This window comes from Helianthus annuus, chromosome 11, assembly GCF_002127325.2.
Source record: "Helianthus annuus cultivar XRQ/B chromosome 11, HanXRQr2.0-SUNRISE, whole genome shotgun sequence".
Lineage (NCBI taxonomy): Eukaryota > Viridiplantae > Streptophyta > Magnoliopsida > Asterales > Asteraceae > Helianthus > Helianthus annuus.
In genome coordinates, this window is record NC_035443.2 from 173,892,261 (window position 1) to 173,918,338 (window position 26,078).

The window sequence follows — 26,078 nt, forward strand, 5'->3', positions numbered from 1 at the left end:
TACACATGTGCAGTATTACACATGTGCACTACAAAAAAAAAATTTTAATTTTTTTTATATATAAAAAGTGGCGAAAATTGGTATGAAAAAAAAAATATTTTGGTATTTTTTTTGACTTTTTTGTTAGTTTTCGAGTTTTCACAATAACTATTGGTTTTCACTTGAACATTCTCTTAAATCCTGTACAAACAGTGCTAATTATAAGAACCGTAAGAATAGATCTGAACCATTGTTAATTTAAATCAAGGGTTGATATTGATTATAAATAAAACTCTTATAATTAAAAATTACTACTAACAAATTAGGGGTAATTTTGTAAAATTGCTAGTCATTTGACCATTTTCTATTAAATACAAATTCCACCAAGGTTTTTTAAACTAAAATAACTTTTATATACTTCATTATTTTTTTTAAAAATATATACCATAAAATCAAGTATTTTTTTATCTTTAATATGAGTACCATATTGCTATACCTTTTTGTATTTATAAAAGTGTTTTTTAAAAAAAGTTAACAAAAGGTGTTTTATATTTGTGCTAATAAGGTGCTGATTATGTGTTAATTACAAAATAATACAAACAAACACCAAAAGTAGATATAATCAGCACATCTGGTGTGCTGATAATGGAGAACGATTGAAGATGTTGTGCTAATGTCGTTTATGTTGATAATGGAGAACGATTCGAGGACGATGTGCTGATAATGAAGAACGATTAATGATGTTGTGCTAATTATATAGTGTTGTGCTGATTATATTTTTTGTAATTATTTTTAATTAGTTATAAATAAATATGGTCAAAAAGTCTAAATTACCCCTAAACTAATTTTTTATTGATGGACACTTGTCAATTATGTATTGGTTCTTATGGTTCTTACAAACTTAAGTGTTTGTATTTGATCCCATTCCTAAAATATATTGCCATTAAAAAAATATTAAAATATTTACCATGGTTAGAAAATAACTCGCAAAAAGAAGAGAGAGGGAAGTTGCCTAAGCCATAAAGAAGAGAGAGGGAGGTTGCCTAAGCCATACACGCAACACTCAATAGTATTAGTAACCACTCATAAGTGTACTGGTTGTCTCCTTCATCAAATCCCCTTCTTTTCTTCCTTCACTTTCATTCTTTCTTGCCCTAAGGCTCTTCACTCGTTGACTTGATTATCACAAATCGATCATCATCATCATCATCATGTCTTCTTTTGACAGTAAGTTTGATTACCTCAAACTTCCCCTCATTGACATTCAGACCGCTACCAACCATTTTGCTGATGAAAATATAGTCAGACGAGATGAATTTGGAAACGAGTACAAGGGGCAACTACTCTTAAGCTCCGGACAATTGATTGATATTCTTGCACGGAGGTTGGATCTTAGGTCTTTCCATGGAACCAAAGAGTTTCAGACGGAGATTATGATGCTGGCTACTCTGAAGCATCAAAATCTGGTCTCTATTGTTGGGTTTTGTGATGAGGATAAGGAGAAGATCATCATAAACAAGTATGAGGCCAAGGGAAGTCTTGACCAATATCTAAGTGACCCAATTAAACTCCCATGGACTCAAAGATTGCAGATCTGTCTTGGTATTGCACGTGCCCTCAGTTACATTCACTATGACCAGGGACGCACTTTTAGCGTCATACATCGTGATATCAAAAGTTCTAAGATCGTATTAGATGACAAGTGGGAAGCAAAACTATCTGGTTTTGAGCTATCCATGATGCAACCAGCAGCCAGGAGGCAGGGTCTTGTCCTTGAAGAACCATGTGGCACGCCTGGGTATGTAGACCCAGCATGTGCAGCGTCTCGAACTGTGAACCACAAGTCGGATGTGTACTCCTTGGGTGTGGTTTTGTTTGAAGTCCTCACTGGCAGGAAAGTAAACTCAGACGACGGAGATTGGTCGTTATTTGCTAAAACAGCCAAATCCCATTATGAAAATGGAAATCTCAATGATGTTATCCATCCGGATCTACATAAGCAAATGGACCAGGGCTCGTTAAAAAAGTTCTCAGAAGCAGCATATTGCTGCTTGAAGGATCAACGGTCACAACGCCCAAATATAGATCAACTTGTCTTTGCCCTTGATCAAGCATTGAAACTTCAAATGGCACATGAAGCCTCTGTATGGCCATTTTTTCCCGTTTCTTCTTTTTTGTTATAATCACATATATATATATTTGGGGCAAGGATAGTGTAAAAAGGGCCTAAAGTGTGAGAAGTGTATTATAACACTATATATAACACCATATAAACACCGTATAACACTATGTAACACTATGTAACACTATATAACAATATATAACACTATACATCTATCAGAGACATGCTATCAGACAAACTATAGTGTTATATTTGTTATATAATGTTATATAGTGTTACATAGCGTTATATGGTATTATATGGTGTTACATATTGTTATACGGTGTTTATATGGTGTTATATAATATTATATATAGTGTTATAATACACTTCTCACACTTTGGGCACTTTTTACAGGATCCTCTACCTATATATTTGTAATATTTCATTGTCATAATAACCTATGTTATTTCATATCCTATCGTTGCAGTTGGCACTAAAGGAACATTCAACACTAAGTACATCATCATCCGACTACTGGAAGGTAATTCTATTCTTTTTCCTTAGGTAGTTATGATGAATAAAAGCTCACGTACAACAACTTTTAAAATATAAGATAGGAAACAGGATACTGAAATAGACATTCATGTGCCTATAATTATTTACACTTGGTTAAGGTGTTTAATTTGTTATTAATTTGCATATCTTGTTTAGATTTACTAATACATTTACAACTTGAATCAATCCAGTAGAGCTAAACCTATAATACAAGCAACATTACAGATCTGGAAGAACAGACATAGAAATCAAGATTAAAAAAACGGGAAAAGTGAATATGGTGTTGTTAGGCATCCAACTTATATGCAAAACCGATCAAAACTACGTCGTTTTTAATAAATCTAAATAAAATGATTTTTAATCTCTATATATCTTATAATTGTTACCCTTGTTGTTTATCTTTATTACTTAAATTACGATGAACCTTGAATTTGAGGGTTTCTTCAAGATATGACAATTTGATGAGGATGCATTCCCGTTTAGTTGACATGTTCCACCGATTGATGAGGCAAAACCGGTGTTCTCAAACTTTGATGAAACTATTCCATCCTTGTCTCACATTTTAAATGGTTCATCCACATCTCATGAAACCACGAACTAAACCTCCAACAACACAAACTGTTAGCCCAAATGTGCTTTATGCCCATTACCCTTAACATCCAACATAAACACTTCGCATAACAATATCCCAGGCCCAACCCAACTTCATACACCAGCCCAAACCACTATAGAAGGCTCACCTCCACCCACGAGTCACATTCTAAACCAAACTACTATACCCAACCCATTATCCCAAACCAATTCTCCAACCCACGAATTCCCAGCCCATACCTCTATACTCGATCAATCCCCGCCCCAATACTCACCTTTGACCCACACCTCCAACACAACACAACCCAAACCAACGCAACCCACCACCCGATGACCACTCGGTCCAAATCTGGGATATTCAAGCCTAAACATTATGCCGACCTATCCATTTTCTCCAATAACATTCATCACGCTCTTTTTGTTGCTCATGATCCCAAGGGATACAAATCCGTAGCCAAGCATCCACAGTGGTTGAATGCCATGCAAGAAGAAATGCATGCTTTGCAAAACAATAAAACATGGGTTCTTGTCCCACGCCCCATGCACTCAAATATCGTTGGCCCAAAATGGATCTATCTTACAAAATACAAATCTGATGGGACTATTGAACGTTACAAGGCACGGTTAGTAGCCCAAGGTTTCACGCAAATTCCCGGACTCGATTACTCTCATACCTTTACTCCGGTTGTAAAAGCGTCTTCTGTATGAGTCGTTCTTGCTCTTGCTACCATATATGGATGGCCGTTACATCAATTATAGGTTAAAAACGCCTTCCTAAATAGTCGTCTCACTGAAACTGTATATTTGGAACAACCACTCTGTTTTATTGATCCACTGTGTCGCTTACATAAAGCGCTCTATGGGCTTAAACAAGCTCCGTGTGCTTGGTTCCAAAGACTTGGTACCTTTCTTACTAAAGGTTTTCATTGCAGTCAAGCCGACACTTCTCTCTTCGTTCTTAAAAGAGATAAAGTGCTCATTTATCTCCTTGTCTACGTGGACGACATAATCTTGGGCGGAAATAACGAAGCCTTCGTTCCAGATTTTATATCTCAACTTCATAAGGAGTTTGCTATTAAAGAATTGGGGCCCTAAGTTATTTCCTTGGGCATGAAGTCACTCATATGGACTGGGGCCTATTTTTACGTCAAGCGAAGTATGCTTATGATATCTTATCTTGGGCTGGTCCGTTGGATACCAAACTTGTTGCCACCCCTCTCGCTACATCTGATATTTACATCTCCAAAGGTGTTCTATTTCATGACCCCACCCTTTACCGATCCTTGGTTGGCACCCTTCAATATCTCACCATCACCCAGCCGAATCTCTCTTATGCCGTCAACATCTTCAGTCACCCACTACGTCTCACTTTCAGTCTGTCAAACGCATTTTGCGATATGTTAAAGGAACAATTTCCTTTGGCTTAACATTCGACAAACCCACTACTACTAATCTCGTTGGCTACTCTGATACGGATTGGGCTCGGTGCATAGAAACACGTCGTTCTACATATGGGTATTCCATCTACCTCGGAGGAAACCTTGTGTCTTGGAGTGCCAAGAAACAACCCACGGTATCCAGATCGAGCTGTGAATCGGAATATAGGGCTATGGCAAATACAGTAGCTGAGATCATCTGGCTTACACACCATCTTCGCGAACTTCATGCCCTTCCCCCTGATCGCCTGACTCTTCTATGTGACAACAAAAGTGCAATCTTCTCAAGACAAAATCCGATGTCACATAAACGAGCCAAGCACATCGACATCGACTATCATTTTGTGCGCAAGCTGGTGTCCTCTGGTCAGTTATAAACAAAATTTGTTTCTACCAATCTCCAGGTGGCCGATATCTTTGAATGGTTTCATACCATGCTTCGTATCGCGACTCCTCACATGTTCAATTGAAGGGGGGTAATAGCCCAACGTAATTGATGCAATCACATGGTAAATATAGTATTTAATATTGAGTCAATATTCTTGATTCATGGTATAAATCATCTCCTTGATTTGTGGAGTATTCTACCTATTTATTCTTGTACATTGTATATTGTAATCATTCAATGAGATTTACACATTATCAAAATATTTTGTGTTCATCCTGTATAACAAAATAAAATTTTTCTTTTTGGCATTAGAAGTTCATAAGCATAACTCCTTACTAGAGGAATTAGTTTTAGGGAGTACTATTAAATATGTACCCTATTTATGAAATTGAAAAATCAACCTGATCCAGTTACGGAAGCATTCAAATGGCTCAAGAACAATTAGTTATCAAAGACAATAAAAAACGAACCAAAAGGTTCAAGAACAATGTTCTTCAAATATTAATAAACCAAAAAACTTCTGAAATCATAAACCCTAGATCCCCTTATATAGGTGAGGAAACTAAATAATTCAAAACCATAATATTAGGAAAGTAAATAAAATTTAAATAACAAAAGATAAGTTTTCATTCTTTCCAAAGAAGTCGCCATTCACAGGTCGCCCACGGGTTCGAGTCCGGGTCAAGATATTGGGCCAGATGCTCCTGCATCACAACCAAAAGGAGCATGATAAAAGCAATTGAAGGTTGTAATGTTTTTTGTCTGTCTTTATTCACAATCAAAGGCCCTATATATAGGGAAGAATACAACCATGATAGGAAAAGATATACACATAATTATACAATGATTATCTCTAAATAACAAACACTATCTATTCCTAAAATATAGAAATATTATCGGCTGCTAAGACAACCCCTCAGTTTGAGCGGGCGGAGGACAGACGCTCAAGCTGGACCGAAAAGACTGGAATGGTTCCCGAGATAATCCTTTGGTGAAAATATCCGCATACTGCAAAGCGGAAGGGACATGAAGAACTCTGATATGTCCAAGACGAACCTTCTCTCGAACGAAGTGTATATCTATCTCTATGTGTTTTGTTCGTTGATGTTGAACCGGATTATTGGACAAATAAACTGCTGAAACATTGTCACAAAACACTATAGATGCACGCTGCAATGGAGTATTAAGTTCGAGGAGTAAATTTCGAATCCACGACGTTTCAGCAACTGCATTAGCGACACCTCGATACTCAGCCTCTGCACTGGATCGTGAGACTGTAGGTTGTCTTTTAGCAGACCATGAAATAAGATTGTCACCAAGAAAAACACAATAACCCGATGTAGAACGTCTTGAATCCGGACATCCACCCCAATCCGCATCAGAATAAGCAACTAAATCATGTGAGCCTGACTTAACAATGCGTAAACCATAGTCGATGGTGCCTTGTAAATAACGGATTATGCGCTTCGTAAACGCAAAGTGAGGCTCTCGAGGCTCATGCATAAAGAGGCAAACCTGTTGAACTGCATATGACAAATCTGGCCGAGTGAAAGTTAAGTACTGCAAAGCACTAGCAAGACTGCGATACAAGGTCGGGTCAGAGAAAAAGGGACCATCAGTTGCACTAAGCTTAGAAGAGAGTTCAACAGGTGTAGCACATGGTTTGCACAATGACATAGACGCGAGGGCAATTATGTCCTTAGCATACTGGGCCTGAGACAAGAATATACCGTGTTTCTACTGAGTAACCTTGATCCCCAAAAAATGATGTAAACGGCCTAAATCCGTCATGGCGAACTCTCGTGAGAGTGTGCCAATAATGTCGTTCAAAAGACGATCATTAGATGTTGTAAGAACAATATCATCGACATATAACAATAAATAAGCAATATTCGAAGCATCCTGATGATAAACGAATAGAGACTGGTCGCATGTGCTACTACGAAACCCTTTGGATGTGATAAAATTTGCAAAACAGGTGTACCAAGCCCGTGGAGCCTGTTTTAGACCATACAAAGATTTCTTCAGGCGGCAAACATGATTAGGAAACCGTTTATCATAGAAACCCGGTGGTTGATGCATAAAGACCGTCTCATTTAGTTCCCCGTGTAGAAAAGCATTCTTGACATCAAGTTGATGAATAGACCAAGCCCGTGACACAGCCAAAGACAAAACTATACGAATAGTGGCAGGTTTGACCACCGGACTAAAAGTTTCATCACAATCCACACCGACCGTTTGAGAATTACCATTAACCACTAACCGTGCTTTATAACGTTCCAATGTCCCATCTGATTTAAATTTGTGCCTAAATAACCACATGCATCGGATAACAGGGTGATCGTGTGGTCGAGGAACAAGTTCCCATGTTTCTTTATCCTGTAAAGCCGAATACTCGGTTTGCATATCGGTTTGCATAGCATGCAACCAATTTGGATCAGTTAGAGCTTTGGCATAAGAGGTGGGAACAGGTGAGAGAGAGGTGGTGTGGTGTATGGAGGACAGGTTGGCACGGGATTTGGATCTTGTTGTCATCGGGTGTTGGTTTAAAGTGGAAGTGGTAGGTTGGGTAGTGGAATGGGCCGGGGTAGGAACAGTGTGAGGTAATGGGCCAGGGAATGGGATGGGCTATGGTATTGGTAACGGACGGGGTCTGCGGGAATAGGTGAACGTGTACGGGGCAGTAGCAGGGTGGGCCGGGTGGACTGGTAGGTCGGAGATGGGTGTTTGGGCCGGTTGGTTAGGTTGGGCCTGTTGGGCTTGGGGGACGGTCTATGGAAAGTGAATTCGGGTGGTGTAGGGTCATCCAAAAAGTTATAGGATGAGGATGAGTGAGGAATAGTGTAGGGAAACACATGCTCATCAAACGTCACGTGGCGTGAAATGTGGACCTTGCCTGTAGTAGGGTCAAAGCAACGGTAGCCACGAAAGTCGGGTGGATACCCGAGAAAAATACAGCGCACGGACCTATGGTGTAGTTTATGAGGCTGTGTGGCAGAGGTGTTAGGGTAACAAGCACAGCCGAACACTCGTAAGTGTTCGTAATCCGGGTGACGAAGGTAAAGGGCAAAGGTAGGTGTATAAAAATTAAGCCTTTTGGTTGGTAGGATGTTGTGAAGGTAGGTGTCAGTGTGTAAAGCCTCAACCCAAAACGAAGGAGGGAGATTCACATGAATTAAAAAGGCCCTAATAATGTCATTAAGGCGTCGTATCATGCGTTCTGCCCTACCGTTTTGGGATGATGTTTGGGGGCATGAGAAGTGGAAAAGTAAACCGTTTTGATGAGCAAAATTTTTAAATGCTAAATTGTCAAATTCACCCCCTAAGTCACACTGAAAAGTTTTTATTTTACGGTTAAATTGGGTGAAAATTAATTGATGGAATTTGGCAAATGTGGGAAAGGTTTCGGACTTATATTTTAGGGGGTAAACCCACACGAAGTGTGAGAAGTTGCCAATTAGCACCATGTAATACTTATATCCTGTTTTACTCGTGATTGGCGAAGTCCATAAATCGCAATCAATAATATCAAAAGGAGCAAAAGTAAACGTATTAGATAAATGAAAAGGCAATCTTTTACTATTCGAAAGTTGACCAGAATTGCAAAGATGACTTTTGTCCTTATTACATTGAAAATTAAAATTACGATTTAAAAAATCTAGAACTTGCGCCCCGGGATGTCCTAGACGATCATGCCATGGTAAGTGGTGGGAAGCAATGAAGGTGGCTTGAGGCGGTAGTTGAGGAGGCGTGAACGTATAGAGAGTCCCGGTGCTATTATGGCGAGAAAGTGTCTTCTTAGTTTTGAGGTCCTTCAAAGAAAAACCAAACGGGTCAAATTCGACAGACACTAGGTTATCACGAGTAAAACGTCTAACGGAAATAAGATTTTTAATTATTTAGGGGCTGTAAAGGATATGTGGGAGAATATAGGTGCGGTTTGGTAAGGGGTGAAAGCCCGTACTTGATCCTTTAATTGGTAAAGTCATGCCGTTACCTACCAAAATACTACGACAAACAGGAAAAGAATCAGGGATGTGGATTTTACCTTTTTCATTGGTGACATGGGTTTCGGCGCCTGTGTCCATAACATCCGAAGTCCAGCCCGTGTTTGGAGAGTTAACCTGTAGATTGGCCATAGCAGCAGCTAAATCAGTTGGACACATGGGGTTATAGATGGGCTGCTGAAATCCAGATGGGTATGGGCTGAACTGGGCCGAAGGAAAAGCTGAATAGTGGGCCTGTGCATCATGCTGTGGGGCTGCCTGCTTGTTGTTCCATTGTGGTTGCTGAGTAGGATAAGGGCACGGTGGGGTTGTCCATCAAGCCCAGTGTGGGAAAGACGGTGGTGTTCCCTGGTACGAGTTCCAAGCCGACTGCTGTGAGCGGCCCCTGCCATGGCCCCTTCGATTATACGAGCCACCACGTCCCCGACTGCCTCTACGATTGGAAGATGAAGACGAATAGTCATGTTGCTGCTGATTGGGTGCTGTTGATGAACCAGTAGGAGGCGGTGGCGATGGTGCAGTTGCAGCCAATACGGTGTTCTGGGTTCCTTTTTGGGCTTCAATCCTGATAACTTCATCGTTTAGCATTGCTATGGCCTGGTCCCAATCAACACCCTGCTGATTAATCAAGGAGGCAGTGGTGTTGTATTCGGCCGGAAGACCACGAACAAGCTGAAGGATGAGTCTTGATTCAGAGACGGGCTGATCCATGTCGGCCAATTGGTTAGCTGTAGGTCCCTTTTTGTCGGATGACGAACCTCAAACCTTGTTATACTAACCCACTATCGAGTGCGGAATCCAAGCTAGTAGGCAAACCGAGATTAAGCAAGTACAAACACAACACACAAGGGTTCACCGATTAACACAACTTGTATTAATGCAAATGAAGGTTTCGGTTACAAGCACAATGTTTACAATCCTAACTTGTAAACTCTCAAAGTGTGTGTGTGAGTTCCGGACAGAAAGCTCTCAAGAAGTCTCTCTCTCTTTCGGTGAGTGCACCTATGTAAACTCTCAGAACTCTCTAACACAACACACTGCATGGGTATTTATACCCAGCTCATGATGTGCAGTCCGAAGGATCCGATAGATGGTCCGAAGGATCATCTATCGAAGACAAGTCACTCGAAAGATCAGCAGGGACCTCGAAAGATCACCTTTCGAGGTCTAATCATTCGAAGCATATCTTTCGATGAGATCGAAGGATCCACATCATCCTTCGATCTCTTATCCTTCGAAACAGTACATCTTTCAACTTTTACCAACTGTTGTCCAAGTCAAACCGGAGGATGGTTGACTTGGTCAACTTACAACATAAGAACAGGACATCGTTTACATCGTGACCGAATACAGACAAAGTACAGACACAAGTGCACCAACAAACTCCCCCTTGGCTGTAGCTTTGTCTTTATCTTCTATAGTTGTAGACTCGTCTCGAACTTCGACGGTCTTGGGTCTTCGAGTTCTCAAAACTCTGATGTCCTTTCAAGTCTTCAAAGTCGGAGGATCTTCAAAGTCTTCACGTCTTGAAAGCAGAGAGTGTATCAACAAACTACCCGTATCATGTAGGAAGTGTGTTGACAAACTCCCCCTTAACATAAGCTCCCCCTTGAGTTATGCTCGTGAAAAGACTTTATCTTTATGAAGTGAGATCCTTGTGGTGTTGATGATGGCCAGCGGCAACTCGATCATCTTCATCTTTTGAGCGCCTTCTCGTCGTGTCTTCATTCCAGAGCTTGTCATCGACCATGTTCTCCTAGCCTTTAGAATCTGCACATGCAAGAAATCTAAACGCGTAATGAGAACAACTGCTTGGAATAGTATCAACAAAAGACACACGAATGACTATGTCAAAATCAAACACCGTCCGACAGTTTGAAAGTTTAGTAAATTTGTCAATTTTAGTTTTTAACTTTCAAACATGCAAATTTTTTGACCGTTTATGAAGATTTAGTCAGTTCGGTTTTCAGTCAGGTTTCAGGTAACGAAGACTTGAGCTCCAACATCGTACGATCGAAAATAAAGCAGAAATAAAATCTTTTTGGCTTTTATAAAGTTTATATTAAAACACGCCTAAAATCTTTTTGGTATTTTTAAATTAAAAGACAACAATTTAAAATCCTTTGAGTGTTATCAAACGACATCACCGCTAATGTCGTGCTGATATGCACCAAACGACGAAACTGTTTAAAAGAAATAATAAAGGTTAAGCAGTAAATAAATAAATATATACAAACATTCTTTTTGTGAGTTTCGAGGGTAAGAGAATCATATCAGTGTACGGTCATGCCAAAACACTCTTGTTGTTCAGTTAGTTAACATTAAGATAAGCATTCTATAACAATTATCGGTATTGTTGTCCACTTAAGCTCAACTTATCAGATGTAATCATGTTTAGAGGATACGTTAATGTATGATTTATACTTACCGACCGGTGTTCATCCACATCACGACACATTCCCGTATCAAGGTATGCACGAGGGTTCATCTTACCGGTGAGTATACCGATTATCATCTGTTTGACCGTATAAATTGTGAGATACTCACTTATTTTGATTTGAAAACAAGCCCTATGTGATATAATCACTTATTGATGAGGAACTTGATTTTCGTATGCATGAGGGCATAGGTGCAAGTCCGTGAACAGGTCAGTACTTCCGTACAGCAGAGAGACGAACTTGACACCCGGATAAATGTGATATTTTATCACTCATTTGTTTGGACATGTGATTGTTTATCACTTATTGAGGTCGAATGCAGTATGTATTATGTACACGTATGTATAGTATCATGGAAGATCTAGACTTGCGTCCCCGTTATTTTTCGGTAAAAGATACAACCATGATACCCAGATGATAAGCAGCATAAAGACCGAATATCTCAGAACCTCGGCAATCTATCAAACGAAATTTCGGTAGTAAGACCATATGCCAATGAATGGTTCCCACCTGGTCTTTAGTCTATTAAGATTTATATCACCCTGCACACTTTAAAATGATTGTGAGCCTACCGATACATCTTATATAGAGCTGCTTATCGTTTTGCATTTAAGGTTTAAAGAGGTTTGGATAGACCACTGATGTACTATCATTTTCTCTTTTGCTCGCCAGGAAACTCATTTTTGTTTTTCTATTGTTTTTGTGTTTTTGAATTTTTCGATGTTTTTGGATTTTCAGATTTTTTGGATTTACTCCCCCTAAAATCAATAAACTAAGACAAAATTTAAAACACAAAGGTATTTACAAAAATGATTTTCCGATGTTGGTTTTACTCTTGCTTGACCTTAATGCCGTTTACCAATAATAAAAAGTCAAATCTTGATTTGTCAAAAGCTTTGGTAAATAAGTCGGCACGTTGGTCATCGGTGTGGACCTTAACAACATCGATTAGCCTTTTCTCAAAGCAGTCACGTATGAAGTGATATTTGATTTCGATGTGTTTGGTCTTTGAATGCTGCACAGGATTTCTAGTGATATCTAAAGCAGCAGAATTATCAACGTAAATAGGAGTAGTTAGGAATTCAAAACCGTAGTCCCGCATTTGTTGTTGGATCCAAAGAACTTGGGAGCAACAACTTGAGGCAGCAATGTATTCAGCTTCGCATGTTGATGTAGCTACACACGTCTGCTTCTTGCACTGCCATGTAACTAGGCGATTTCCTAAAAACTGACATCCAGCCGTTGTGGATTTGCCGTCGATTTTGCATCCGCCAAAATCAGAATCACTGAAAGCTACCAATTCAAAGTTATTATCCCTAGGGTACCACAGACCGGTGTCAGGGTACGCCTTCAAATAACGAAAAATCCTTTTAACAGCAGCAAGATGAGAGGCCTTCGGGTTAACTTGATATCTGGCAAGCAGGCACGTTGGGTACATTATGTCTGGCCTTGATGCTGTGAGGTACATAAGAGATCCGATCATAGCGCGATAGTTTGAAGGGCTAACAGCTTCTCCCTTCAAGTCAGGAGTAATTCCGTGATTGGTTGGCAATGGGGTACCAATGGGCGTTGCATCAGACATCTGGAACCGGCTCAAGATGTCACCAACATATTTAGTCTGATGGATGAATATCCCAGACTCTGTTTGTTGTACTTGTAGGCCCAAGAAGAAAGTCATTTCCCCCATAGCACTCATCTCGAATTTATCCTGCATAATGCGCTCGAATTCCCTACACAAGACATCATTAGTAGAACCAAAAATAATGTCATCAACGTATACCTGTACCAGAAGAAGATCTCCATCTTGTTCCTTGATGAAAAGAGTACAGTCGATAAGACCTCTACGAAAACCGTTCTCCAGCAGATAGTGTGATAAGGTTGCATACCAAGCTCGTGGTGCTTGATGAAGACCATAAAGAGCTTTGTTGAGCAACCAAACCCGATCGGGATGGATAGGATCTTCAAAACCTGGAGGCTGTTCGACGTACACCTCTTCTTCAACCACACCATGTAAAAATGCACTTTTCACGTCCATCTGATAAACCTTGAATCCTTTGAAGGATGCATAGGCTAGAAAGATTCGAATTGCTTCGAGACGTGCCACTGGTGCATAGACTTCGTTGTAGTCGATCCCTTCAATCTGACGAAAACCTTGAACGACTAAACGAGCTTTGTTTCGGATAACAACTCCGCGGTCATCCTTTTTGCATTTGAAAACCCAACGGGTACCAATCTTCTTGTATCCAGCAGGTTTCTCTACTAGTTTCCAGACACCCAGCTTCTGGAATTGTTGCAGTTCTTCCTGCATTGCTTCAACCCAGGCATTATCCTTCAAGGCTTCTTTCCACGTTCTTGGTTCTTCCTGTGAGACATAACACGCGAAGGACCAGTCGTTTTGTTGCCCGGATTCTCGAATAGCTGCATACAAGCCTGTATTGTTGTTGTTTCGCAACATGTTTCTTGTTTGAACGCCACTTTGCACATTTCCAATGATGTTTTGTTGAGGATGGGTATTATGAATCCTTGTTTCTGGATTATCTGGAACTGGAACATTTATACCCAGATTGTTGAGATTAAGATCAACAACCAAATCAAGACCCGGAATTGACGAAGAGGATGATGCAGTAGCCTCAGCTGTTCTATGGGCATCCACTGGAGGAGTACCCTCTGAAGTACCATGAACTGCTGTTGTAGGAGCTTCCTGATCTGCATCTAGAAATTCATCATCCTCTGAAGATTCGTTCAATTCGTTTGCATCATGAAAATCCTCATTGTTGAGAGTATTATTGTTCACCGAAGAAGATGGTTCTTGATTAACAAGAATTGGACGAACCACCGGTGAAACTGTTGCATTGTCACTCTCGAAAAACATCCTAGCCGCAGCATTTTCTTCAACGGCTTCAACATTGATCGAATTGAAAAAATCATCGTACTCAAACATCCAAGGTTGACCCGGATTTTTGACTGGCAAAGTGTGCCTTTGTACTCTGACCTCAGACCACTCCTCGACCCTTTTAGTCTCTAGATTCCAGACTCGTAAGTTAGGGGTGGCATACCCAAGAAAGTATCCATCAATTGCTCTTGCCCCAAACTTTCCATTAGGATCGATGATCGTGCATGGAGCTCCAAACGGTTCTAGATAAGACAAATCTGGTTTCCGTTTTTGAAGAAGCTCAAAGCAGGTCTTGTTGTGTCTTTTAACTGTAAGGACTCGGTTCAATGTATAACATGCAGAGGCCACAGCTTCAGTCCAGAATGGAATGGGTAGCTGCGACTCTACCAACATTGTCCTAGCAGTCTCGATCAATGTGCGGTTCTTACGTTCAGCGACACCATTCTGTTGAGGAGTATAAGCTGCACTAAACTCATGAAGAATACCCTTTGAAGTGCAGAACTCCGCCATGGAATGATTCTTAAATTCAGTACCATTGTCGCTACGTATCCGCCTAACCTTCACCTTATACAAATTCTCAATCTGAATGATTAAGTTTTTGATAATACCAAAGGTTTCACTCTTGTGTGCCATGAACGCAACCCAAGAAAATCTTGAATAATCATCAGTAACCACGAGGCAGTATTGATCACCCCGAATACTCTTGTGCTTGACAGGACCGAACAAATCCATGTGCAAACGTTCAAGAGGAACTGCCACCGTGTTGATCTTCTTTGTAGGGTGCTTCTTCTTTGTTTGCTTTCCTTTCTGGCACGAAACACAGACGTCTTGAAGATGGAAATTTTTGAGAGGAACACCATTCACCAATTCATTTGAAACCAAATGATTCATTTTTCGTAAGTGAATGTGACCCATTCGTCTGTGCCAAGAGATAGTGTCTTTTTCTGTGGCTTTAGAAACGAAACATGTTGCTTGTGCAGACGTAGTAATAGCCTGGCTCATGTCAAGAACGTACAGATCATTTATCCTTGGAGCCGACAAGAGAATCCATTCTTTAGGAATTTTGAAGCCGGGTTTCAGCACATAACATCCATTAGCATCAAAGTGTACTGAAAATTTCTTGTCACAGATTTGAGAAACACTAAGAAGATTGTGATCAAGTTGTTGCACAAAATTGATCTTGTCAAAGCTGACAATCCCGTTAGATATCATTCCCTCACCTGTAATGTATCCACCTTTATCTCCAGCAAAAGCAACATAACCTCCTCTAATAGATTTAACGTCGTAGAGAAGCTTCATGTCGCCTGTCAATTGCCTGGATGCCCCACTATCAACAATCCAATGACTACTGATAGTTCCTCCTGAAGCACCCTGCACATGAACTCAAATGAATTAGTTGGAGATGGGGACCCAAGCCATTGTGGTCTTGGGTCTTCCATTTTCATCAATGACAATAACTTCTTGTCTTTGATGGTTGGTGAATTGTGATGGTCCCCCTGATTCAGTAACCGATTTAGGTTTCCATGTCTGTTTTGTTTTACCAGTGTCTTTCTTTAAAACTTTAACTTCTTGATTGTTTGAAGTTGTAGAATTGTCTGGTTTTACAGCAACAGATTGTTTTTGAACCACATCGATTTTAATTGCTTTTTCAATTTTCTTGACCTGTTGCCTTTTCTGTTTCTTTTCCCTTTCTTTTACAAGTCGGGGATCTTGTTTTGTGGAAACAGTTGGCTTATGGTCAGTTTTGCCACGGGGATCATCAACCTTTCCTTTTTGTTTATAAAGATATGGACAATTACGAATAATATGTCCAATGGTTCCACATTCAAAACATGATCTTCGTTCTACAAACCCCGAAGTATCATGTGATCGCTTAGCCGATGATGTTGAACTTTGTGAACCCGAGGTACTAGGCTTTGAACTGCTTGGTTCATTTCTTTTCTCGACAATAGTTTTCTTGACAAAATCTAAGTTAGATTGGTTTTCAAACCTTTCAATTTTGTCTGTTCCCGTCGATTTCACAAAGTTAACATTTTTCTTCTTCCTTTGGTTCGGCTTCTTGTCAGCTTGAGCCGGTGTTTTACCTTTGGGTTTGATGTGATTTTGCTGTGTTGGCGCTGTTGGTAATTTCTTGTTACCAAATTGTTTTCGAATTTCAGCCTTTGGAATAGGAGGACACTGTGTAACTGTAACACGTGGTCCTGTCTTTCCCAAAAACTTACTTGTCGAATTTTCAAAGACTTTGCAGATTAAGGATTGATTAACATTCTTAATGGGAAAATCTTTGTCTGAGTAAATTTTATCATCACCAACTAGAGTGTACAGCAAATTCACGCTTTCCAGCTCTTCTGCAGATGAGGACTCAGTTGCAACAGTCTTAGCGGGTTGAACAGGGGGATCACATAGAATGTGATTCTCAAGAGGTATGTCCTTATTTTTGGCTACCGCATCAGACTTTGCTGGGACAGTATCGTCAGATTCATCATCAGACGAATCAGCATCCTCAATCACAACTGGAGGATCTTGATTCTGTTCAGCACTCACAAATGTATCTGCTGACACATCTGAATCTGAGGATACTTCCTTTTGGTATCCGAGTCCTGCAGCAAACTCCTTAACATCTAGAGGCACAGAAGGTTCAAAGAATACCCTGTCCTCTTCATCAGGCATGGCGTCATAATTATGTCTCACTGGTGGTGGACACTTCTTGTAGCCTATGCATGTGACATCCCTCTTTTCCTTCTGAACATCAATGATGTGATCTAACACATAGCTAGAGCTCAAATAACTGTCTAGCTTGAGTTGGATCGCATCACTTTCGGTTTTCACACAAGCCATCTCTTTTTGCATAATCTCAAGGCGAGATATATACAAATTAATATCAGTTTGTTTTCTTGAAACCATTAATTCAGTTCAGTTTTATCTTTCTTTAATGTTTCAATTACTGACTTAAATTCTTTTTCATGGTTTTCATAAAACATATTGGCTTCTGTGCATTTTGAGAGATCCACAGTCAACTTCTGATTGTGGATGAATGTCACATCATACTTTTCTTGCAAAGCGTCATGCTTACTTTGCAAGTCACTCAAATTCTCATTCACAGTAGTATGTTTGTCTTGCAAGTCAAACAAACTAGCTTGTAAAGCATCATGTTTGCCTTGCAACTCAGACATACTTTTCTCCATTTCAGCACATCTAGCATGCAGCCTAGCACATTCATCACAATTAACAGCAGTGGGTTCATCGACACATACCTGACTTGATGAACCGTCGACATTAGCCATAAAGGCTGAATGGAGAGAAGACGAAGTATAAGCAGCTTGATCCACCAGAATAGATCTTCTTTGAGTTTCTGCTGCAGCTTCCTCCAAGAGTTCATCAATATCTGCATCGATTGCTGCATTCGATGTCTCACCCACATGATCATCACCAGAATTGGATGATTCTTCATCAACACTTCTACTGTACCCAGAAGAGTCTTCATCTTCAGACGATTCACCACCACTGGCAGAAGATTCTCCACCACTGGTGTGAACTAGCTCCTTCACAATCTGAGCAAAACATGCTGTTCCATCGGGAGCATCACCACCCAACTGGATTGACCAGTCACAACCTTCATCTACCTGAACCGCAAGTGCTCGGTTGGTTTGGTTGTTGACGGGTACCATGGTACGATCATTGTTTCTGTTCTGCCGGTTGCCTTGGTTTCTGAAGGGGTTTTGATTCCCGTGCTGTGCTGGCTTTGTACATTCCCGTTTAAAGTGACCCCGTTCACCACAGTTGAAGCACTTTACAGCTTACTTTCCAAACTGGTTCTTCCAGTACTCTCCATCCAATCCTTTGCTCTTCTCACAGCACTCGCAAAGGCCCACTTGATGTCCATCAAGTCCATCTCCTCTTTATCAATCTGCCTGTAATCTTCTTGTGTCAGATTAATGTTGCCAATCTGACCTTCTATTAACCCACAGTACGCGCTCACTACAGTGTTAAGCAGCTCCATGTGTTCCTTAGCTACTTCTACACTGATTTTAGAGAAGCTTGACGTGTCGAGCTGTACGGTACTTGACTTTGATTGTTGAGCAGCAGATGATGTTCCTCCATAACATGCACGTTGTTGTTGAGCAGGAAGAGGTGGAGGTGGTTGGATTGGATTTCCATACATGTCTGTGGTGGGAGGTGGCTTAACAGGAACTTGTATTGGGTTGCCAAAACAATCTGTGCTTGTGACAAACGCTGTTTGAAGTGGAGCAAGTGAACCGGTTCTTGCAGACGAAGAATTTGAAGTTCCACAATACATCTCTGGATTTTGTGGCAATGGAACTCTCTTCGCCTTCAATGTTTCCTCCTGATCCTTGTTTTCCAAAAGTTGCACGAATTCGTTGATATTAGTGGTTCTCAACACTCCGTTGTACTTCAGGATTTCCAAGAAACTACTCCATTGAGGAGGCAAGGCATCAGCAAACTTCTTCACAACTTCAGCTTGAGTTGTCACTACACTATAATTATCCAATTCCGTAAGCAGATGATAAAATCGGCTTGTCATATCTCCCAAGGACTCCTTGTCCATACAAGTGAAACCTTCAAATTCTTTCTTGAGAAGATCATGACGCATTTGACGTGTTGCTGCATTTCCCACTCCTCTGTTTTTCAATCCGTCCCACAACTTCTTTGTTGTCTTGAAGCTGACGAACTGATGGTAGATATCCTTGCTCAACACCTGAGTGAGAATGGCATATGCCTTCTTTTCCAGATCATACGTTTTCTTTTTATCTTCTGGAAGATCAGCAAACGTAGCAGAGAATCTGAAGCAGCAACCTCTATGGCTTGATCGAAATCTGTGGTGAAACGTATCCACAGTTCGGTATTTTGACCAAGAACATATGTTTTAAACCTCTCAACCCATCCTGGATATTCATTCAAATGCATCAACTTTGGAGGTCGATTCAAACTTCCTGTTTCACTTTCGCTTAGTAGAATACTTTGAATGCTCGGAGTTTGATTCGATACCAAAGCCCATTGATTTCCCTGAGAAGAAGTTGATACCGGCGACTCAGCCCATAAAGGAGATGACCTTGTATTCGTGTATTTTCCATCGTCTGGAGCCGATGTACCCCACCATGAGGGAGTGACATTTGATCTTGTATATTCACCATTATCTGGAGCCGGATTCCACCAACTAGGATTCATGATAGATAAGCAAAATAAATGCTAAGTAAGTAATCCGAAAGATATCACGGCCGAAGGATCCTGTTCCGAATGATCTGAAATCACAGAAACTTGTTAACAATAACCTGACCACAATCGAAGGATCAACTCTTGTTCGAACGATCAACAGTACTCAAAAGATTACTGTTGAATCTCGAACAATAACAATGATTTCGAAAGATTCAAGAACTCGAAGGATTCCCCTTTGAAGGATCCTTATCTTTCGAATATCCTTATCTTTCGTATAGCTGACTTTCGAAAGATCACACTTGTTCGAATGATCAACAGTGTTCGAAGGATCACTGTTGACTTTCGAGCACTGGCTTCGAATGATTCAAAATCTCGAAAGATTCACACTTGAAAGATCCTTATCTTTCGAGATAAATCCCTATCTTTCGGACACTTGACTTTCGAATAGATTCCTTTATCGAAAGATATGTTTCAGACTTCGAAGGATGGGTCGAAGGATGATGATCTTTCGAGCCTTCCTTGATCGAAAGATGGTCTTTCGATGTCGAAGGATATCTTTCGAAGTCGAAGGATATCTTTCGAATGTGCACTGACACACTGACACAGATGTGACGGGTTGGTGAAAAGGTGATGGGTTGGTAAGTCAACTTTCGGCAAAAGGGTATGGCAGAGTGTACTTTCTCACCAACCAAGATTTTCAAAGATAGTTTACCCAAAAAGGAAAACCTTATCTTCAAACCAGTCACCGGAATATTGACCGGAATATGGCCGGAAATTACCAACACACTCAAAAACAAGTTTTAAGTTACCCAACCCACTTACGAACACTCCCGGTAAGTTTAAAACACGTTTTCCAGTTTAAAAGTGTAGAAAAACCAACAAAAACGGGTGTTAAACCAAGTGTTCAAACACACACCAAGAACTTGAATAACCCGGTTTTAAACAAGGTAAAGAGCCAAGCTCTGATACCACTTGTAGGTCCCTTTTTGTCGGATGACGAACCTCAAACCTTGTTATACTAACCCACTATCGAGTGCGGAATCCAAGCTAGTAGGCAAACCGAGATTAAGCAAGTACAAACACAACACACAAGGGTTCACCGATTAACACAACTTGTATTAATGCAAATGAAGGTTTCGGTTACAAGCACAATGTTTACAATCCTAACTTGTAAACTCTCAAAGTGTGTGTGTGAGTTCCGGACAGAAAGCTCTCAAGAAGTCTCTCTCTCTTTCGGTGAGTGCACCTATGTAAACTCTCAGAACTCTCTAACACAACACACTGCATGGGTATTTATACCCAGCTCATGATGTGCAGTCCGAAGGATCCGATAGATGGTCCGAAGGATCATCTATCCAAGACAAGTCACTCGAAAGATCAGCAGGGACCTCGAAAGATCACCTTTCGAGGTCTAATCATTCGAAGCATATCTTTCGATGAGATCGAAGGATCCACATCATCCTTCGATCTCTTATCCTTCGAAACAGTACATCTTTCAACTTTTACCAACTGTTGTCCAAGTCAAACCGGAGGATGGTTGACTTGGTCAACTTACAACATAAGAACAGGACATCGTTTACATCGTGACCGAATACAGACAAAGTACAGACACAAGTGCACAAACATTAGCTAAATCGGACAGTTGTTGGCAATAATCATCAACCGAGGAACAAGCTGTCAATGTGAGGTTACAAAACCTTGTCTCGAGCGCCGCAGCGCGAGCCTTTTTATTACTCAAGAATTTCTTCTCGAGTTTTAACCAAGCCGCTCTGGCTACAGTAGTGTCCATAAGGCGTTTCAGATTATCATCTGAAACGGTACTGTAGATCCATTGCAAGACCAAGGGGTCGAGTTCTTTCCATTGGTCGTATTCTGGGGAGTTAGCGGCTGGAGGGGCTGAATCGTCTATCTGGTTTTCGACCTTGTATGCGACAGCATGAAGGCGAAAAAGCTTAACCCATTGCGAATATGTAACCTTAGTTCCGTCCAAAGTCCGGATTTTGGATTGAATATTCGTCACAGAGTAGGCAGGGTGAAGGGGGGCGGGTTTGTTTGACGATTCAGCAGCATCATCATCTTTTGGCATCTTTTGGCATGATGACAGAAACCGAACGAATCCGGTGGGTATTGAAACGAAAAAAAAAGGAAGGAAAATTAAGAATCGATTATGGCTGTGATACCATAAAAGCAATTGAAGCCTGTAATGTTTTCTGTCTGTCTTTATTCACAATCAAAGGCCCTATATATAGGGAAGAATACAACCATGAAAATAGGAAAAGATATACACATAATTATACAATGATTATCTCTAAATAACAAACACTATCTATTCCTAAAATATAGAAATATTATCGGCTGCTAAGACATGAAAGCGTCATCTATTTCGGTAACATTGGGAATTGGATTGAACGCATGTCTATCAGAAAGTAAGCCAGTTACAGGGATTACTAAGAGAAGACGCTCTAAAAGAAATGGATGGTAGAACAGGGTATCATGATGGTATAAAAAAGATAAAATACTTGGTGGGTTCTGAGTATAAGAAAAATATGAACCTGGTGTAGGTTTGGATAGTAACCAGATGGATGCGTTGCCGCGTGGGAAATTATAAAGAGATTAAAAGTGATTTTTAATAGCATTTAATCAAAAGAACGTAGTTTTGATAGGTTTGCATCAAAGTTGGATGCCTAACAACATCATATTCACTTTCCTCTATTTTTATTATTACCATTTACACTTTATATTTTATCTGTTTCTAAATCTGGTCCTTTGTTCCTGGCATTTATAGGTTAAAACTCTACTTTTCATTTGACACTTGAAAATTTTGGACATAATATTGCAGGGAAAAAATTTAGAACACTTGAGGATTGGATTTGATGCTATAACGTCAGCGACAGAGAATTTTGCTGAAACATATTTCATTGGGAAAGGTGCGTATGGTTTGGTGTACAAAGCAGAACTTGAACATTTTGATCCCTGTGCAACAAAAGGCAATAGGGAATCAGAAATGCCTAGGAGACGCAGCACTGTAGCTATAAAATACATTATCGATAGAGAAGACGCGCAAGGAGAACAGGGATTCATTGCAGAAATTGAAACACTTAGTAGTTGTAAACATGCAAACATAGTCTCACTTCTTGGTTTCTGTCATGAACATCCTCATATGATCCTAATCTATGAGTTTGTTTCTAATGGAAGCCTTGATGATTATTTGGGCAACGAAGGAAAGATGACTAATCTTACTTGGGTGCAACGAATAAAAATATGCATTGATATTGCACGTGGATTGGATTACATTCATACCACCATGGATGACAAACAAAAGATAATCCATCGTGACATTAAAAGTGCCAATATCCTGTTGAGCAAGAACTGGGAAGCGAAGATTGCTGACTTCGGACTATCGAGATTCCACCCTATACATCAGACTAAGAGCACTATCATAACAAACAATGTTGTAGGCACAAGAGTGTATTGGGATCCAGAATATGAGAGAACGGGTAATTTGAAAAAGGAGTCGGATGTTTACTCTTTTGGGGTGGTTTTGTTTGAGGTCCTAACCGGAAAATTGGCTTATGATTCAGTATACACCAACGAAAATGAAAAGGGTCTTGCACCCATTGTGCAACAACATATTAAGAAGGGAACAATAACGGAAATGGTTGATCCTAATTTAAAGGAAGAGAATACTTTTACACTAAGTAAAGGGCCCAATCAAGATTCTTTGAATACCTTTATATTAATCGGGCACAGATGTTTGGCTGAAAAGCAAGCCGAGCGTCCTACAATGAAAGTTGTCATCGAGGAACTTGTGAAAGCATTAAACTTTCAGGTAACTCAAAGTCCTAACAATGTAAACTTTTTTTTTCTTTTCATATTCTTAATCTCTAGTAATAACTAGTATGTTTTTTATTATGATTAAGAAAAATATGGGACTCTTGTGGCAATGTCATCTTGAAACATATATTAATATCGTTAACTTACTGTTTACTAAGTCTGTAAATATTAACATCTACAGAAGCCAGAATTTTTTGACTTATTATCAATATGTCGTCAATGAGTTGTCTAACGTTCATAGAAAAATATTTAGTGTTTATTATTTACCAGTGCATAGATTTTAGTTTGTTTCTCAAGTGTCAAACTAATTTAATGAAATTATAGATAAGAAGTTCCATTTACCTTTAAATAATTCCCAAATTGATTGTCTCGTGATTACAGGAAACCTACAAGGACAACCTCCGAATATCACTTGAAGACATACTAAACGCCACACAAGGCTTCAGTGATAAAAATTTAATTGGGAAAGTAGGATTCGGAAAGGTTTATAGAGGAGAAATTATACGTGCTAATGGACCTACCCCCATTGCTGTAAAGCGGCTTGATAGACAGTTCGGCAGGCATAGAGAAAGAGTATTTCTGACGGAAGTTGAAGTTCTTTTTGAGTATAAGCATGAGAATATCATTGGGCTTGTAGGCTACTGTGACGAAAATGACGAGAAAATCTTAGTTTATGAGTATGCCTCTAATGGAATTCTGGATAGGCATTTGACAGATGCTAGCATAACATGGACGAAACGACTTAAGATCGGTATCGATATTGCAACTGGGTTGGATTTCCTTCATGGAGGTGGTTATCCTGTGATACATAGGGATGTAAAATCTGACCACATTGTACTAAATGATGATTGGAAAGCAAAAATTAAAGGTTTCGGGTTTTCAGTGATAACTCCATTAGATAACGAAATTGACTTTGTGGTTGATAATGTTGTCGGCACAACTGGGTATTGCGACCCGCTGTACATTAAAAGGGGTTTATTAACAAGGGAATCCGATGTATATTCACTTGGTGTGGTTTTATTTGAGATGATGTGTGGAAGATTGGCCTTTATAAAAAACCATGAGGATGAACATAGGACTCTTGTCAGGGGTAAGGATACTGTAAAAAGTGCTCAAAGTGTAAAAAGTGTGAGAAGTGTACTATAACACTATATAACACCATATAAACACCGTATAACAATATGTAACACCATATAATACCATATAACACTATGTAACACTATATATCATTATATAACAAATATAACACTATACATCTATCATAGACATGCTATCAGACAACCTATAGTGTTATATTTGTTATATAATGATATATAGTGTTACATAGTGTTATATGGTATTATATGGTGTTACATATTGTTATACGGTTTTTATATGGTGTTATATAGTATTATATATAGTGTTATAATACACTTCTCACACTTCTTACACTTTGAGCACTTTTTACAGGATCCTCTACCCTCTTGTCAGTTTGGTTAAACAATATTATAAAGAAGGAAAACTTGATGAGTTGGTGTTTGAAGGTATAAAGGATAAAATAGTGCCAAAGTCATTGACTACTTTCCAAAGGATTGCGTATCAGTGCTTACACGATGAAAGAGAGCAGCGGCCGACCGCCAGGGAGTTGGCATTACAACTAAAGAAAGCATTGGAATTCCAAGTTAGTAATTTTCATGTAACTATGTTTTTCCTCATAAAAGAACTAGAATTAAGAAAAAAAATATTATCAATCGACTTATTGACTGTTTTCTTACGGATAGTTGAATATTTTATTTTTTCATAATGGAAAATTTCTCTATCACATACCAAAATGAAAATGAATTTATAACATACAATTCTTCGTCATCATAGGAGGACATTGAAATATGGGAGGTCAGACTACCTCGAGACTACAAAGAAATAATCCAGAAGTCAAGAACCCCAGAGTTGTATTCTAACGTAAGCAAAAAAGATATCTACTTCATGTTCTCCAAAGGAATCCTTCTTCAAGATGCTAAAGTGGTAATTAACAGACTCATTCTTATGACTTGGTCAAACAAAAAACCATACCCACACTAATACACAATGAAAATTGCATTTCATTTGTGCAACAGTGCTTGTCAATAGGCACTAATGGGGAAAGAAGTGAAATGGTATCAGCGGCAACGTTTTCATATGAAAACAACAGATTACATAAACGGAGATCTATTCAAAAATCAAGGTAAGTGTGTGCTCTCACTTGTGTGTCGTCATGTTAAGAGGAAGCGCACCTACAAAGCTGCACTTGATTTATAAAATAAAAACAAAATGCTTTGAGGTGTTTATATGGGGTGGAAATACTTGGTGTGACGGACCCACATAGAGCGGGTCAGGGTCCAGCGGTTAGTAAACCCTCCTCTTTACCAACAAGTGGTCACGGGTTCATTCCTTGTATAACTTGATTTTTTTTTTTAAATCTAATTCAAACCTCGCTCTGACCCGACCCGAAAATTTTAACGTTTTGTTATTTTGAACACCAAAAAAAATGGATACCATTGGCAGAAAATGGCAAAAAATGACAAAAGACAGGGACTAAAATGGCAGAAAACAAAACTATTTGGACTATAAAATGGCAAGAAAAAAACTATTTGGACTAAAGTGGCAATTTTGGTCGAACCCGAGGGACGAAAATGGCAATTTACTCTAGTTTAGTGAATGTA

The 26,078-nt window shown here is 39.6% G+C and overlaps 1 protein-coding gene across 1 annotated transcript; it reads left to right on the forward strand.

The window, feature by feature from the left end:
* Positions 1-1,048: 1,048 nt before the first annotated feature.
* On the forward strand, positions 1,049-25,589 carry LOC110891077 (tyrosine-protein kinase JAK2-like). Its single transcript, XM_035980100.1, has 7 exons — positions 1,049-2,123; positions 2,571-2,624; positions 22,406-23,395; positions 23,782-24,490; positions 24,850-25,060; positions 25,252-25,401; positions 25,494-25,589. Exons 1-5 carry the CDS (start codon positions 1,191-1,193, stop codon positions 24,927-24,929), a joined length of 2,766 nt encoding a protein of 921 aa, XP_035835993.1. The 5' UTR covers positions 1,049-1,190; the 3' UTR covers positions 24,930-25,060; positions 25,252-25,401; positions 25,494-25,589.
* Positions 25,590-26,078: the final 489 nt, after the last annotated feature.

Coding starts and splice junctions, on each gene's coding strand:
- LOC110891077 (XM_035980100.1), top strand. CDS start 1,191: ATGTCTTCTTTTGACAGTAAGTTTGATTACCTCAAACTTCCCCTCATT. Junction 23,396..23,781: donor TGAAAGCATTAAACTTTCAG/GTAACTCAAAGT, acceptor TCGTGATTACAG/GAAACCTACAAGGACAACCT. Junction 24,491..24,849: donor ACATAGGACTCTTGTCAGGG/GTAAGGATACTG, acceptor CACTTTTTACAG/GATCCTCTACCCTCTTGTCA.